The 18,846-nt window shown below is 29.5% G+C and overlaps 1 protein-coding gene across 5 annotated transcripts in view; it reads left to right on the forward strand.

Moving 5' to 3' along the window:
- Positions 1-18,846, forward strand: part of polybromo (protein) — a 44,177-nt gene that overhangs the window by 16,931 nt on the left and 8,400 nt on the right. For all 5 annotated transcript variants that reach the window (XR_010844584.1, XM_014420395.2, XM_024361115.2 and 2 more), the window contains 14 exons: positions 733-938; positions 2,339-2,518; positions 3,221-3,368; positions 3,450-3,680; positions 5,049-5,225; positions 5,424-5,585; positions 5,756-5,913; positions 6,350-6,522; positions 6,606-6,778; positions 10,924-11,019; positions 13,453-13,557; positions 15,283-15,408; positions 16,554-16,821; positions 16,943-17,093. Coding sequence is in view for 4 of the 5 variants with exons in the window: in XM_014420395.2 (XP_014275881.1) it covers positions 733-938; positions 2,339-2,518; positions 3,221-3,368; positions 3,450-3,680; positions 5,049-5,225; positions 5,424-5,585; positions 5,756-5,913; positions 6,350-6,522; positions 6,606-6,778; positions 10,924-11,019; positions 13,453-13,557; positions 15,283-15,408; positions 16,554-16,821; positions 16,943-17,093 (2,354 nt within the window). In the remaining variant the exon portion in view is untranslated. The remainder of the gene's footprint in view (positions 1-732; positions 939-2,338; positions 2,519-3,220; positions 3,369-3,449; positions 3,681-5,048; positions 5,226-5,423; positions 5,586-5,755; positions 5,914-6,349; positions 6,523-6,605; positions 6,779-10,923; positions 11,020-13,452; positions 13,558-15,282; positions 15,409-16,553; positions 16,822-16,942; positions 17,094-18,846) is intronic.

Below are 18,846 nucleotides of genomic sequence, written 5' to 3' on the forward strand. Positions count from 1 at the left end.
TCTAAAAGGAATGACGAAGTATCATAAACAATCAGTGCTATATCGAAGTTGTTTGAATTATTGAAAGGCAAAAGTGAGTCTGACACTTCAAGTGAGAGAGAGAGAGAGAGAGAGAGAGAGAGAAATACTTAATTCATCTATGCTGCCCAAATACATCAGGTTGCTATATCACACAGCATACTTATCAATCCGTAATCGGACATATATAAATTACATATAATTACATGGTATAATAAAATAGAGAGAAAACAATTTTTTTTCCCTATAGTTTCCTTTTACAATCAATTTCTGTCTATCATCTAATACAAATATTTCAATTCATTCCTTTTTTTCTTTTCCTTCTCTGTTCCTTCAATTTCACCATTTCACAATTTTTAATTCACCCGATCAACAAATTCGCTCACCGGAATTCACCCTCCTAGATCCTCTTCAGTGACCCGCTAAGTAAATTCAATATTAGACGGCAATGTGAGATCAGACCATCAATAATAGTCACAGCAGTAGATTAGTTTACCAAAAAACAAACAAATAAATACATTTTACGAGAACAAGACTAACACTTAGATTCAAAGGAAAATATAATAAAAAGCCGGTTACAAGAAACTCTTGAATGGATAAATAAGTTTAAAAAAAAAATTAAAACAAATTTATACATTTTTCTTGATGCTTAAAATTTGGTCTGTTAATGATTCAAATTATATTTTATAATGATTGCCTTTCTTTGTGTTGCAGGATGCGTTGACTTTGCAAAAAGTTGTGATGCAGACTAAACTTCAACTACGCCAAGACGAGCAAAGTGTACCTGATGTCCAGGCAGCTGTACAGGAGCTACTCATGTCCCTCTTCATTTCTGTTTATAATCATCAAGATGAAGAGGGCCGTTGTTTTTCAGATTCCATGCAAGAACTTCCCGAACATGACGAAGTGGATGGCAAAAAGTATGAACATGTTTGTTTTATATTCCACTGTTTGATTTAGCATTAATTTGTTTTGAAGAAATATGATCCCAAGGTCGTCTCAAAAGGATTCTTAGAAACCAATGTTTCAGGTTTTTATCAGGGCTAAAAAATAAGATACTAACATTTAAAAGTATTTCAGCATTATAAGATTTCAATAAGACTATAATGTTATATATGGATGGTTTTATTAAAAAGATAAAAATTGGAGTGAATTAAAACAATGATAAAGTAAAATTATTAGAATAAATATTAATAACAAAACAGTAATGTAAAATTGAAATTAAAATATACCTTTGGAGTAATAATTAGTCAAGTCAATTACAAATATAAAAATCTGAGAGGTTCAATTGAACCTTTCCACTTCCCACAATAAGTGCTAGAAGATATTTGGATTGGAAAATACTTAGAAATTGACCAAAATTAAATAAAAAGATGTAGCTAACTTAAAGTTTTGATGTATTAATAAAATAATAATGGTAAAATAAATTACATTTTATGAAAAAAAAATTTAACATAGCATAAACTCAGAAACCAAAAATAAAGTAAATTTCTTATAATATTGATATTGAAAAGAAGGAAAAATGAAATGAAAACTGAAATATATATGTTTATATAAATAATAATAATAAAAAATAAGGAATTTAAAAAAATAAATGATTCTAATTATAAATATTAATACAATACTATACAATGAACGACTTGACCATGTGATGTAAAATTATTTGTAAAAAAAATTATAGGAAGTCTTCCAAAATAGTTAATTTTATTAGTTTATTAATACATGATATATTAATTTTTAAAATATCTCTTATTATTCATTTTCTTTAATTTATCATTTATACTTTGTTGTCATCCTGGGCAACATCAGCCCAAAGAAATTAATAATTTTCTATAAACTGTTAAGTTCTTGTTTAGGTAATGATAGACAGGCTTTAAATTCTTGTTTGAGGAAATCGATTCCGAGCTGATGCCAGTCCTAAGTATTATCTTAATGATTAAATCATATATGAGGAGAAGATGGTTGGATGTGTGGTCAGTAAATAACACAAATAAGTAGAGAGAACTTATTTAATAGTGCCTACGTTTTGGCCAGAGTTTCTAGCCTTCAGGGCTACTAGTAGAAGATCGGATATGTAAGTCACTTAGATTCTACTAATTGCTCTGATGAAGGCTAGAAACTATGGCCAAAACGTTGGCACTATTAAAGAAGTTTTCTCTACTTATTTATGTTCTTTACACCTCCAACCATCTTCTAATCATTACTGAATAAATTTTTATTATTTACTAAGTTTTTGTTATTTTCTTGAAATTAATTTTTAAAATATCATGCTAACTAACCTGAGAAGTGTTTTATTAGTTTCATATTCATATGATTGCAGAGTGCGTGCACTATCGTTGGACTTGATAAAAAGGCGTTTGGACGGTGGGCAGTACAAGAGATTAGACCAGTTTCAAGAAGATATTTTCTCCTGTCTTCAAAGGGGCAGGGCGTTGTCCCGTAGCGACTCTCAGGTCTTTGAAGATTCAGTTGAACTTCAGTCATATTTCATCAGGCAGAGGTAACAACTGCCTAGTTTACAAATTTTGTAGAAATTAAAGTGGTTATTAAAAATATTTCATTGATTAACGACTCCAAAAGTGATGATTTCCAGATATGATTATACATCCTCTTTTTACTTCTCAGTAGTTATAATTATATTAATGTTACTGCATTTTCAACAGTTTATTCTTTTTCATATTTTTTATGTTAGCGTAATCACATATCTTTGAAACTGGCGCTAATGAAAAAATCACATAGAGAGATTTGTTTTTCAACCCGAAATTAGTATTAGACCATTAGGATTAGAAAACATTCAGAAATTTTTTTTTTATTAGTGATATATGTTATCCAGGGCCATAGCATAGCTATGGGGTGGCAATATCCCCTCACCAAGGGTGCAGTTACAAAGAGAGCACAAAATTAACCATTTTCAAATTAATGTTTAGCTTTTCTTTGATAATGATAGGGTTTTTAAATTAAAACAACAAGTAATTCTGTAGAAATTCTAAAACATTGCTCAGAACCCTGGTAATGGAGGGCACAGATTTTTTAGACTTGTCTTTTTTTTTTTCAAATTAGTACTATGTCTCTAATTCTATCTTGAAATTTTATAAAACTTCCTGAAAAATGATCATCTTTGTATGAATTTTTTTTTTTTATTAAATTTCTTTCCTATTTTATAATACAATGTTTTTTCAAATTATTTGTTTTGTTTGATCAGAGATGAATTGTGTCGCAATGGTGACCTCCTACACTCTCCTGCATTAAACTACACACTTCTTGACCTTTCGAACGCAGTCAATGCAGAAAGGCAATTGAAGCAGGCGCAGGAACCAGAAGAGGAAGATGTAAAGCCAATTTTCATTAAGGTATTGTCGATGCAATCTTTGGCTTTTTAATTAGCAATATGTCTTTTATGTAAAATGAGCGTTTACTATTAATATTTTTAGGAAGAGCCAGGAGTGGCCGGGACTGCAGACAATGCTCTTTCTTACAATCAGCAAGTTTATCGAATAGGTGACTTTGTATATGCTGAAGGAAAGGAACGCGGTATGGATCCCATTATCCTCAATATCCAAAGGCTCTGGACAAATCAAGAAGGGCAGCAAATGCTCTATGGTAATCAGTATTACAGGCCTAATGAAACTTATCATGTGACAACAAGGAAGTTTTTAGAAAAGGTTTGCTAATTCTTCTTAATGTATTTATTGTTTGATTGTCAGCTAATTAAGTTAGTAGTCGGTGGAGTACTCACCTACTAAATTATTTATTCATCTTATTACTATCTAAGCCTCTTTTGCTCTTAGTGGTATTATAGTAGAAAATCCTAAACGGACACTTCTAACAAACTGATATTTCTCATAAGTTCTATTTTCAATGGTGTTAAGCCTATGATGAGTGTAAAAGTGATTTATTAGGATTTTATCAGAAGATTTGTTTTACTGTTTAGATTTTTTTAAACTTTTTTACTCCCCCCATCTCTTTAAGTTTAAAACATTTTTTATTTTAATTATTTACCACATGATCTTATTACTACCCACTTACTCTGCTTGTGCTAGTGAAGTATAATGTGTCTAATGGCTCAAGGGAAAAAAAAAAAAATAGAAAACTGTATTAAAATGTCACCGAAAAGCAGTTTTAGCTTAAAAAGAAAAAATTGAATTTATAAAAGTTAGTGAAAGGATTAATATAGCATCCAGGCTCTTGCTTTTTGCTTCAACATAGTGAAAATTCAATCAATCCGCCCTTTTAAAAAGCAAAAATTAATTTTACATTAAACAGAGCTCGAAAATATTTATTGAAAACAATTTTTAGGAAACAGGTAATATTCAAGTTAACATGTTTAGGGATGATTAGTTTTGTTGAGAAGGATACAAGGAAAGGTGTTAAAAGTCCCCCATGCATTAAGACAAACCAAATTAAAAGCATTCATCAGTTGGTTGCTCTAATTCAAAGCTAAATTCAAATTTAAGATATAAAGCTTTTTGATTGTAGGAAGATAGTCTGGGTGGTAGTCTAGAAATATACAAAATATTAAGAAAACTACTTATTCATAGTTTTCTCAATATTTTGTACCTTTCTTGAACTTCACCCGAACCATTTTCCTGCTATTTTACATTCAGCCAACCATTAATCTTCCAATATAAAGTTTTTTTATAACTTCCAGAGTATAAAAACAAACTAACTGACTATATCCACTTGTATTTTAAGTTTTAGACATCAATGGACAGATTTGGTTCCATGTATCTGTAGTCAAACTTATGTGTTGGACAAAATAATATCCAATTTTATTTACTATTTATGATTTTGCTTGTACAAATGTATATCCTTTGATACATCTACATTTCAGTAATGGATCAAATACTCAAAATCGAACGATTTTATTCTCAATTGACAGATCGCTAACCTCGAAATATAATGACTTGTGTACCCAATAAAAATTGTGTGGAAGCTATACCTGTCCTGTGTATTTGATGGACTGTTTTTTTTTTTTTTTTTTAAACTAAATTGAAAAATTCTAATTAGAGTCTGATATATTTTTGTTGTAGGAGGTTTTCAAAACTGATCAAAATGTGGCCATACCTTTGAATCAAGTTTTGGGGAGGTGCTGTGTTCTTTCCGTGAAAGATTATTTCAGGTCGAAACCAGAAGGTGTTAGTGAAAAAGATATTTATGTCTGTGAATCACGCTATTCTTCCAGGCAAAGGGCCTTCAAAAAAATTAAGGTATGTCATTTTAGAAAATGCTTTTCACAACTATGTTTACTTTTAGTTTTTTCAATTCAAAATCAGCTGGAAAAATCCTTTTCAATATATTTTAGTAACTATGAATGAGTTAACTGATGTACATAAAATTTTATCTTTATATTTTTTGGTATTATGATTTAATTTAACAAGTGGTTTTATGTTGACAATGTGATCTAGAATTGGCCCCCGAGCCTGATGACTGGCTATAAGCTGATATCAAGGGATGAGCCACTGGAACCAAAGCGTGTCGTCTCAGTATTTAGGCAGAGGGTTGAAAAACATAAAGAAGAAATAGCAGAATTAGAAGAACAAGAAAAACTTGAAGAAAAACAAAAACCTGTAAGTAAATAAATATCATGCCCGCCCTTTGGTTCCCCAGAATTTTTTATAATTATTTGTATATTGATATATAATGTAATGTACTTATTTCATATCTAGTAAATAGATAAATCTGCATTCTGTTGATTTGTCATTAATAGAGTCATGATGAATGTTATTGATTTGTTTAGAATGTGCCGATTGGAACAGCAAATGAAGAAGGTATTACATATTTTGAACAATTCAATGCTCCTAATTGTGTGGTCAAAACAGGCGACTGTGTTTACATGAAGTCAGAATCTGTTCGCCCGTTGATGGCACAAGTTGATACAATATGGACGAATAAGGAGTAAGTGTTTTCTTCAATGCGATATTTGATTATTTTGTATTGTTTATCTGTGAAGTAGTTCGCTGATCTCGGGTTATAATTGTAACTTTATATTTCAATTTTATCATTATTAACCAGAAGCCAGTGAGCCAATGTTTCTCATCTGGTCCTCTTTTATCTGAACTAAGTTAATTTTCAAATGAGAAATCTGTGAACTTATTAAAGAAATTTAACACATTGGCAGTTCACTATGAGATAACTGGTACTTTGTGTTCATCCTCAGGATGCCCACTACAAGTTGTTAATTTGCCATATTTCTCATTATATGCAAATTTCATCTTAGCTGCACAAAAATAGCATTCTTGAAATTTAAATTGAATTGAAGTAGAATTTTAATAAAAATCTATTAAATGTTGTGGTGTACATGTACAATAAGTGCCTTTTCCTACTTTTTCAGAGGTGAAGCTTTCTTCAAAGGACCATGGATGGTGATACCATCAGAAATTCCTTATTCGCCCAACCGTCTTTTTTACAAACAAGAAGTATTTATCAGCACATTAGAAGATACACATTCCGTTAATAATATTGTCTCTAAATGTGTTGTTTTAGAACATAGTGAACACATATCATGTGAGTAAATCACTTGTTCTTTGCTTCTATGATGAAATGTTATGTTCTCGTTGATTGATTCAATTTATTATATTTTTTCTTAGGTCGGCCGACTGAATTCTCTGAAAGTGATGTTTATATTTGTGAAAGTATTTATGATGAAGTGAAAAGAACAATTAGGGAATTACCAAGAGAAGGCTTGAAGAAGTATACTCATTCCAGCGCCGTCACTCAAGACGAGATCTACTTCTTTAGAAAACTGATCACACCTCAAAAGGTTTTAATTATTAACACTCTATATTTATTCCTTAACCCATCAGCACCAAAATTTTTTTTTTCTACATTCCTTTAAAATTTTTGGAAATATTGCATCTGATAACACTTTAAAATAATATTAAAAATTAATAAGAAAAATTTCGCTATCAAGTGTTCGTATAATTATTTATAATAATAATTTCGCCCATTGTTATGTGGTAAGTAGAAAACCATGAGGAATAAATAAAATTTTGATTAATTTTAAAAGTAGGGAAGAGATTAACTTTCCAAAACTGAATGAATTCTTCAACTTGGGAACACAGTAAGTGATATGTTCAGTAAAATAGGCAGTAGGATCATAAAGTTAACTAAAAATTCAGATTATTTTATAAGTTACCAAAGCTTAGCCATACTAAATCTTGATCCGCTATGCATAACTCATGGTGCTGAGTTATTATGAACATAGGCTACAACCTATGGATACACGGTTGTTGCTCATTAAAATAAGATCCTGTGTTGAATACAGTGGTTCCTAACCCAAAGAGGTCTGCGGATCGTTAAACTGAAAATTGAACCAAGTGGGCTCACCCTCGTTCCCAATTTGTGCTAAAGTATTTCCCTCATTAAATATTTCAAAATCATGTTGTTCAAAAGCGCGCGCGTTTTGAGTCACTTTTATAGTGCATTTAATAATTGTATTTTAGTTTAATTAAGACAATTAGTACATTAGTTCTATCAAAAAATCACAGAAATATGTGTTGCTGGACCCTCCTGTGGCCCATCTCATGGCTCTCACAGACTTTTAGTTTGGAACCTCTGACATCGAAGAATAGCTACTCATAATAATAATAATATGGTTAAACGAAAATGGATGGCAAAAGAATATCGTATTCAAAGTAGATACTAGAAAACAGGTGGATTAGCAAACTTATGAAGCAGAGGAGTTTTGCTCAAGGTGCAAGGAACCTGTTGAGCGAGAAGTTGTGGCTCTGTTTAGATACAAGTAATAAAAGAAAAATTGGAGGGCTTGAATAGGGCGTTAATAGCTCAAACAAGGAAGTTTAAAATATTCCAAATGAGTATTATAATGGTGATAGCGGTAGTTACCTCGAGTACTGTTGGTTCAAACTCAGCTACTCAATCCCTTATGGCCCTAAGGCTAATATTAAGGAGAAAGAAATTAGATTTTCTATTAGTTTAATATGAACATAACATGAATTATTTTATCAATTATTGCTTGATTTTAATTGAACTCGTGTCAGGGCACATTCTGCTACTTTATTTACTGGAAAAATTGAAGAACTTTTAAAAAGTAAAGTTATTTTTGTGTATATGAAATTAATAAACATATTTTCTGTTAAATTGAAAAAAAAAACAAAAAAAAACAGGTTTTACTTCTTCTAAAACAATTTTATACAGAAAACATTTGATAAAAACTTATAATATTCAATTATTATCATATTAAAATATTTGATAAAAACAAATAATATTCAATTATTATCTCAATTATCATATCAAAACATTTGATAAAAGCAAATAATATTCAATTATTATCGACTTACCTTCATTTATGAGAAAAATAAAAAAAATAATACAAGATACATGCTCTCGAAGGATGGTATTTAGTAGTTCTTGAAAGGTCATACCAGGCTGGTGCGAGCTTAATAAGATAAACAGTTCAACTAAAGCTATCTTCAGGCTAGGATTTTGTAAGCTTTATCAAAACTGAAAGTATTTTGTCGAACATGTTTCCCTATCAACCTCATGCATGTCAAAGATGCTTTGACATCACTACTCAACATGCTATGGTAACCCCAAGATACAGATGGAGAAGGGAAGGGGTAAAAAGTCTTTTTTATGGTTTTTATGTACCATTTTCTCACAAACTTTAAGAGGTAAAGACATAATGTTGGTTCCGTTTCATTCATCATTTGTTGGGGAGCATTTTAGAAGTTTTTCAAATAAAAATAGTCAACATAGAAATGTAAATTTATAATAACAGTCTTGGTAGTAACATTTTTATTTTATTTTTTCAACTTTAGAATTCTTTTCTTAAAAAGACTTTTTAATTAATTTGATTGATGTTCTAAATAGAAAAGGAAAAAATCAGTCAATTTGGCTTTCTAGATTTTAAAAAAGTTAGTAAATGAATAATATAAAAAGATAGCTTTTGAATTATCCCTCAATTGTTGCATTAATGATTTATTCTTGAAGTTGTCTTTTAGAACAGCAATTTTAACTAAAACAGTTTTAAAAACTTCATAAAACAAAAATTTGCAGTCCTGTTTATAATTTTTTCTAGACCAAATGATTGAAAATTGTGGAACATTTCGTTCTTGTAAGTAAAAAACTTATTAAATATTAAATTGATTTTGTCTTCATTTTATTTAATAAATCATCAGGCTTTAAACAATATTTTTAAAGAGTAAGTTTAATTTTTATAAATTTTGCATTTGGTTTTCCAATGGAAGTAACAAGAGTAGGGGGGGAGGGGTGCCCATAGCTCAGTGGTTAAGACACTGTCTTACCAATTTGATGTCTATTGGCGGCGCCGGTTCGAATCCGGCCTGGGACATTGACTTTTTTCATTGCGTGGCGGTCCCAAAAAATGAAGAACTTTGACCCTCAACCATGGTTAGGCAGTATAGGACTCCAATGGGAGTCTTGGCCGGGGGAAAAAAAAAAAAGAGTAGGAGAGAGAGGGTATCAGAATGGAGATTTTTCAAATATGTAGTTAATATTATTCAAACACTTGTAAAAATGCTACATTATTATTATTGTTATATATCATTTTAACTTGCTAGAAAAAAGTCTTTTTTTCTGATGATATTATCTACTTTTGTCAATTAATTATTGGTTACTAGAATTTAAAGATCAGGAGTAGGGTAACTGTCACTGTTTCTCAATAGTCTTAAGAGAAAGATTTATATATAATTTCATCCAAAATCCACATTGTAGTTATAAAAAGTAAAATAAACCCGAAATGGTGTGACAATTGTGGGGATTCTGTTTGTGGAGTTAAAAATTATATGTTATTATAACACAAAAATTGTATGTTCACATAGTGCATACAATTATTATTACATCTGTCAATGGCTGAAATTATTTTTTATAAATACAAATATTAATCCTGAGTTTTATTTTAGGTTAAATTGTGATAAGCATTATTATGTACTTACCAAATCATGGAAAAAATTTTACATTCAATTATTACTTTTTTTTACTTCTCAGATGTTATGCTCAGTAGAACTGAAAGGTTTTGAATGTATAACAAGCAGTTCAAATTTAAGGTGTTACTGTAACACCACCTTATATCTTGGAAAGTTATTTTATTCAAAATGCTTATTAATTCCACGTATCCTCTTAATGAAAAGGAACTATCTGCCAACTTGATTTATTAAACTTGTTAGATGGATTAGATTACCTGGGCTGTAGGTTTTTTAGGACTATTTCAGTTCAAGCAGACTGCAATGAACAGCAGTGGTGTGTTGAGGCTTTAACAATATTTTTAATTTTGTGGTGAATGGTATCTATAATAACTTAGTATCATCTTGAGTTTAAGAAATATCTACACCTTCACTTAAAGTGTAATAAACATTATAATTTATTCAGCATAAATCAGAAGCAGAATTGAACCTTGAAACGTTACTGCTGCTTATATTTTCTCCTTTAGATTATGGGCATCAGGCGGTGGCCAGATACTTGAGGTACCTGGGCCTGCCTGGAACCCAATTAACCCAGGCGTATTAATTACCATAATTATTACTTTTTGGTCAAATGGAAATGACAAACAAAATGAGCAGCTTTTACAACATTCCTGGGTCTCCACTAAACCAGCGTATTCTGGGCACACCTGGTAAAGGATTGGATAATATTTATTAAGAATTTGTTTGCAACTTGTACTCAGCTCATTCAAATTCTATGCTCAAACTGGACTCATCAGTCTTTTTGTTTTCCTTTGATTTATAAATACAATTAAAATTCACTTCAATTTGGATTTGACTATAATTATTTGAAGACTGCATCTTGAACTGTAAATAAAAAGTATTTTAGGTATTAATATAATTTATTGGTGGTTGTACCTGGTTACCTGGCTGGTATAAGGTTATAATGTACTGTAAAATCATGGCCCAGTTACCCCCAGCTGACCTTTTTTTTTTTTTTTAGGTATCGGCTGAAGCGCTCCATTCCTCAAGCAACATTGTCAACCACCCAGTGAACCCGACTCCTTCAGCAGTTCCTTTCAATCAATATGAGAATTCGGTGAGTTTTTGCATTTTTGATGTTATTGGTTTGAAGATTTGTTGTTATTTGTTACTGGTGCATGCTAATATTTTCTCTTTTTTTGGTTTTTATAGCAATGTCAGTTTCCTGCTGTATACTAATTGTTATGTTTCATATATCAAATATTTAACTATAAGAAAAATTTAAATTCAAACTGATCTGGTATTATTCTAACAATTATATATCGTTTCTTAAGCTTTGATGGCTCCTAGCTCTGAAATTATTGATACAATTTTCATTTTTAAAAAATTATAAAAAAAAATCGAGACATCATTCTAGTGACATATTCTCTCAATCATCATTTTGTAAGATACCAATATAATTGTTACTGGTTTTGTCCTAGTTTAAGCTGTGGATTAAATACAGATAATTAAATACTTTTGGTTAAATACAACTGTATTATAATTAAAATATATTTTCGTTTCATCAACATCACATTAATTTGTTACCTTTTTAATAGAAAAGAGCCTTCCATGCAGAAAGAAATATCATGCAGTGTCAATTACCTTATGAGAACCAAAATCAATCAGTTTTATAACCTGATAATGGCATTAGGTTTTTACTGAGTATAATAAAATAAAGTTTCATTTAATTTTTAAAAAAACAGAAAATTATAGACACTTATCATTATATGTGAGAAAACTTGTTATTCCTAGTTTTTAATATTATTAATTTGTATGATGTCACCAAAAACTTTTCTGAAAAAGTGCTTTACTGTGAGGGTACTACAACTTCTATGAATACTTCCTCCTACCTTGCTCTTATAGTCTCACTGGAGGCATTATTCCTAGAAAAGAATAACATTAAAATAAGGGATAATGATTGGGTGTAATAAATAGTCCCCAAAACATTTCTCTAGAACTAAATCCCACAATTCTTCCAATAAAACAAGTCATTGCAGCAAAAATGTAAATCTCGGAGCTTATGCAACACCTGTTGAACAGTAACCTTCCATTATAGCTTCCTTACAGGATTAATAATTAAATATGTATGACCTGGCATACCCTCTAAACAATTTGGACACTCACTCTCATTTGGCAAAACCAACACGAAAGGAAAACAGCGTTAGAATCAGTGATCAGGGTTAGCCAGTATTTGATTACTTTTTCGATTTTGAATAAAAATGTGTCAGTATTGAGTTCTAAGTGTAATCATGTATACACATATTTAATATTTATGATTACTTTTGTAATCGATTACTCAATTAAACTTTAAAATGATTGATTACATCAAACTCAAAAATTGTTGATAATCTCATAATCAGTACTCTTCTTTGATCTATCATTTGGTAATAATTTTATTATTTCAGGATTAAGAAATTTAATTTGATGAAGGAAAATCTCTCTTAGTAAAATGAAATATATTTTTTACTTTTTAATGATTGGAGAAGTTTGTCGGGGGAGAGGAGGAGGTGCGGTCAGCAAAGAACAACATAAATAAACAAAACCATATTTATTTATTGGCATAAAATAAATGAATATGGTTTTGTTTATTTATGTTGTTCTTTGCTGACCGCACCCCCCCGACAATCTTTTCCAATCATTAATCTATGGTCAACTATCTACATCTCTTTTTTACTTTTTGTCTGATCCAAGCCTGTATACTCATCTAAAGAAGTTTCACTTCAAAATTTAATTTAAAAAAAAAAGTGACTTACTAATGAATTTCTGTAATTCTTATCACCCAAATAATTTTCTTTACTCAGATGCATTGTTCTCCTTATCGCTGATCGAATATATACAAAAATGGAAACTTTTGCAATAATAAATGCTGATTCCAAAAAAAAAAAAATGCTAATACAGATTCAATTTATAATAAAAAATACTAAGCTCTTTTATAATATTTGCTTATTAATATAATCATAAATGAGTGCCTATTTTAAAGACCGTCTCGACTGAAACATAAACATATTTCAATGTAAACATTAACTTTTCCCTGATTGATTATACATTAGAACTGATTCCCATGTGTAGGACCTAATATCTCTCATTCCAAGTCATCTCATATTAATTATTATTATGAATAATTTCTTATTTATAGTATTTCAAAATCTCTTAAAATTTATTTAAAAGATATTGCTAATCTAATTAAATGAGTAATTATTGTAAAGTTAATTAATTCTTCAATAGAAAGATCTCTTTGGTCAAAGCAATCATTTTAACCTTTCTTGTATTGCAGCCAATCTTGTTAACAAGACAATATTTTAAGTTTTTAACAAGATTTGAATGAAATGATTGAATTTATGATAATTTGATTGTTTCAATTTAAATTCAGCTACATCCGCAATCAGCATATATAAGTAATACAAATAAAATATATTATCTCAAAATTTGAAATATGATTACAATATATATTGAGCAAGTGCAAGTGTTGTTTGCGGGATAAAATGAGCGTGGTATGTTTGTTGGACAGGTGGACTCTGACGTACTGATGGAGGACTCGATGGATGCTCCGCCTTCGGTTGGATCTGGAGATATTCCTCACTCTGCGATTAGTACTCCATTAACCACTAAGAAGGTAAATATAATCAAGCAGGAAATTGATTTTTATTATTTTAATTTTTTTTTTTAATAGAATTTCTGCACTTTAGATTTTTGAGAATGATGGCCTATAAAATGTCTATGTGAGTTTTATTTTCTCTTTTTAATTATATGAACTGGTTATTTGTTTGTTTTGGCTTTGTTTTTTTGTTTTGGTTGTATTTGTTAAAATGGAAATGATTATGATTGTTTTAATGGTGCTAAGATTATCTATTACTGTTCCTTTGATTGTTTTTGTAAGTTTAAGGGTGTCATGAAACAATCCGGCGCTCATCACACAACTTGTACTTACCACTCCACATGTCCCCAAGTCTTGTATAGATTGGTGGGCTCCTGTTGAAGTTATCACTATTTTTGTGATACAATCTATAATTTGTTTTTCCTTTACTTATACATATTATTCTTTAATATTTTTTATTTATCCATTGTTAATCCTTGCTAACCATGATAACTGTTTATTTTTTCAAATAAACAAAATTTAAAGATACATCAGAAGGAGATTTTTTTTTTTAAATCCTCATTTAAACACTGTCAGACTATTTCAATAAGAATAAGACCTATCTGCTATTAAAGACAATTCAATGGTATGTTGCCATCACCGTTTTCGAGAAAAATGGAAAAAGGTGAAAAATTTATTCTATACTGTGTCAGTTCCAGCAAGTTAATATTATTGAAAACGTCACAGCCCAGACATATAACCACCTTAAATATGTAATTTCAGTTTCGTACTACTTTTATAAATTCTTGTATAACCACTATAAGTGATTTGAAATTATTATTATGTTAATGATCTTAACATAATGTTCATCTATTCCTTTTTTGTCTAACTTGATAGCTGTAATGCATCTAAAATTTATTAATTATTTGTTCTTTGTTAGTTCTTATTAGTCTTAAATGGCTTACAGTCCTTTGAAAATGTAATGAATTTTTCTTATTTACTTGTAGTTTTTAATATTAGTTTCAATTTATAATTAATAACTGGATTCAGAAGGAAATATAAAGAAAGGAAATATTATTTTAATTATTTATTATATCTTTTTGTCATTTAGTACCTTTTCCTTCGAGCCCATTTGGTTTATCTACCGAATGAAGGTATTATATAGCAATAATTTAAAAAGTTAGATAGAAGCATAATTCAGACCTAAAATAAAATTTTAAAAAATATGCTAACTTTAATCAACAATCAGATTAAATTTGTTTATTATAAAAAAAAAAAAAAACTTGATTAGTAGATATGTAATGGCTCCTGTTATTTTTTAGTATAAGGAACCTATGTTAAAGGTATCAATGAGTGACCCCCTAAACGATTAAAGTAAGCTTTGTAATGTGATGATGGTGGAGCTTTATAAAAAGAACTACCCCTCCCCCCCTCTCCAATAGTACCTGTTTTGTTTTTGTTTTCTTTTTTGCCCCCTCCCAAGTGACCTTGAAGGTTCCTGGTCTGTTCCTTCTACAACAGGCTCAGGCCTGCCAGTTCTCAGTTTAGCTGTTACCTTCCTTCGATTGCCTTTTATTAATACTTCCATTTCAATAGTGTAATTTAATTTTTAATTAATAAATAATAATATAAATAAATTAGTTTGAAATTGTTTTTTAAAAAAACTCTTCCTTTCATTCTTTTAAATCATAAATGCAACAATTGAAAAATGCAATTTAAATGTTTTGTCTAATTTTTAAACTGAATTTATTTCTTTATTTTCAGGTAAAAGGAACTGGTAAAAAACTGGTTACAGGTTATGTTCTTTATTCCGGAGATGTGAGGAAAGCTATCGCTGCAAGTAATCCAGATTGCAATTTTGGAGAAGTTAGTCGTATTGTCGGGAATGAGGTAAGGCAGATCTAAAAATTATTAAATTATATACATAAAGAATTTACTTTAATAAAGGGGAGTCAGAATGTAAAAAAAAATATATGATTTTCTTTTTTTTATGTATGAAAGTAGAACTTTTTCTGGTTAAAATGATGCATAATGTCTGTACTCTATTTAAGTATTTTTTTATTAATTAAGTACATCTGTACTTAATTTTTTTCTGGAAATTTATGTGTATCATGTTTGGATGAGCCCGTCAAATCAAAAAATTGGATAATTGTAATCAAGATACAGTAACTTCAGATTTATTATATGAAATTTTATTTCTCTCAAATATCAAATATTATTTTGTACAGTTTTCACCTTTTTTAAAAAGTTTATCTTATAAGCAAATAAGGGGTGTTTTCTGAATTCTGAATTTATTGAAATTTAATTGTAAACATATAACTTGCCCAATTTTTTGTATTTAGAAATAATATTTACATACTTAATAAATTGAGTATTTTAAACTTTAAACATGATTCTGTTATAAAATTATCTATAAAAAATATTTCTTGCATAGATATTTAAAAAACAAATAAAAGAGTAGATACTTACCCCCAAAAAATTACTATTAATATAATGACTCAATGACAGTTGCACACTTTTTCCTTCTTCTTATCTCAAAACCTTCTTTCCTCTTCCACACCATGTTAACTTATATTCACTAAATTATTTTTAATTTATGCTTATCATATTATCGTCAGTTGTATTAATTACTATTTTGGCCTATATATAACTTCATATTTTAGTATTTTATTTTGTTATTTTGCTTATATATATTCATGCTTTTCATTTTTTATCTCATTATTCATTTTTAATATTTTTATCCGTATTTGTGAACTAGTTTGACTTTCATAATTTTTTTTTTTTTTATTCATATATTTCACACTGTTTGTTACACCGTTTTCTTATTAAATTTTTTTTTTCATTCTATTGTGGATGTCATCTTGTTTGTACTTTAACCTGAAATTCAGGCTGAAGCGACATACTGAAAGTTTTGCTTATAAGTGTTCTTCACTTTTGACCACGTACCTCCAACCATCATCTCCTTGTATTAAATCTGTGATTAACACCAAAGGCATCATTATTAGTAGTAATTAATTAATATTTATTTTCATTAGTGGCGAAAGCTGGGAGCGAGTGAAAAAGCTGCTTGGGAAGAGAGAGCAGCTAGGCTCAATGAAGAGACGATGAGTAAAGGGGCCGCAGAAGATCCAGCCTCACCCGCACCACCTCCTCAGCTGGAAACTGTTTTCGAGTGCCAGTGGGAGAATTGCGATTGGCAATTTGAAGATTTGTCCGATGCGATAGACCATGCTGTCGGTGATACCACAGGCCATATTTTTCAGTATTTTGCAACATTGCAAGCTTCTATACCTACTCCACAAGGTATTTTTTACTGAAAATACACTTCTAAAAACTTCACCTTAAACTTAAGTGCCAATTAAAAAAAAGTATGTTGATATATTAATTGAACTATGTTTATTATTACAATTATATGTTGGTTTAGATATTGAATACCAGTGTCAGTGGAGGGGATGCACTCGTACACGTAAGACCATTCCACCTTTCCCCAGTGTACAAAGGCTTGCACGCCATGTAAGAGAAGTTCACCTGCTGAAGAGTACTGGTAGGACAATCAATGTGGAACAGAGGAGCAAGTACGTAATCTTTAATTAGTACTAGTACAATCTAGAAAATACTTTTTAATTTTGTTAGCAATCATTGCAATTTAAATAGAAGTAATGATGATTAGGCTTGCATTATCTTTTCATTGTCTTTTATTAGTTAAAAACAATTACATTGTATAACATGAACAAAGTGCAAATAGTTCTATTCTTGATTCTATTGGTCAGATGTTATGAAGATGATCTAATAGCTATTATTCCTCAATTTGTTTAAATTATGTTGTAAATATATGACATTAAAATTTATTTGAATAATCGTTTAAATTTATAGGTATTTAAAATTAGAGCCGCCTGTAGCTCAGTAGTTAAGACATAGTCTTACCAATTTGATGTCTATTGGCGGTGCGGGTTCGAATCCAGCCTGGGACGTTGACTTTTTTCATTGAGTGGCGGTCCCAGTCCCACAAAATGAAAAACTTTGACCAACCATGGTTAGGCAGTATAGGACTCCAATAGGAGTCTTGGCCGAAAAAAAAAAATTTAAATTAACTTTTATATTTCAGTTTTGTTTTTTTTAAATAAATTTATATGACTCATGTAATAGTGTCAATATGCTCTATATATAAATAACAGAATTTATAGTTTAGATAAGGGGAGTGAAAGTCTGAAACACTTACATTTTATGGTTGTATATTAGTTGTTAACTAATAAAATATAATGAAAAATTAAATATAGCCCCTATTACTTCTACTTGGTTTTATTAATATAATAAATAAATAATTTTACTACTATGTTCTGATTCAATACTCATGAGAAAAGTGAGGATTTTTTTCTATTATGCTCTAATTATTTGTCTGAATTTTTGTTTATCCTATTAAATATAAATATTTAATTAGCAAATTTGCTTTAATCTTTTAATTTGTCATCCATTTTAGGGGAGAAAATATTTCATGTAATCTGTTTATTTTATATATAGAGTGTCTAGTATAAGTCAGCTCAAATACTAAAATGTCTGAGGAGATAAAGTTGTAGATTTACTTCCATAGTTGATTTTTAACTATGATGTATGTATAATTTATCATACATGATGATAAATTGAGGTTTGCAGATATCACCTTTTTTAATAATCCACTTTATAGTTATTAAAAAGTTATGAATGGCCTTGCAAAAAGCATTTTATTATCTTCAAAATTGAAGGATTTAGACCACTTTATAATCTTATAATATGAATCATAATTTTTATACATTTCATTCAATCCTCTTTCTATTAAAAGTATTGCTGAAGTTGTAGGTGTCATATTTTTTCTGAAATGATAATTTTTCAGAAATATATATGGGAAATTGATTGTATGAATTCAAAATGTTTATTAATTTAACAATTGAAACACTGATTTCTACAACAATAATAATAATATATTATGAGATGGCTTGTTTTTCCTTTATGGATAGTATAGCAACAATCATATATCACCATAAAACAATAAAAAATTCTCCTTAGTGCGAATGTGGCCACATCTTGTTGATATTGAACATATGAGCAACTAACTACAAATGAATGCCCTCACAAATATATCTGAAGGATTAATCTTTAAGCCATAACTATGTTAAGTATCAATCCTTAAGCCTTAACTACTTTAATAATTAATTCTTAAGTCTTAACTATCGTAAGGATTAATCCCTAAATCTTAACTAATCCTTAAGGTTGTTAAGTCTTTTAGAGTTTTCTAGATGATCGATCGAATAATATTTTCAAAGTAAGGAGAAACCCACAAATCAATATCAAGAA

This window comes from Halyomorpha halys, unplaced genomic scaffold (genome assembly GCF_000696795.3).
Source record: "Halyomorpha halys isolate HHAL.00 unplaced genomic scaffold, Hhal_1.1 Scaffold18.1, whole genome shotgun sequence".
Taxonomy (NCBI): domain Eukaryota; kingdom Metazoa; phylum Arthropoda; class Insecta; order Hemiptera; family Pentatomidae; genus Halyomorpha; species Halyomorpha halys.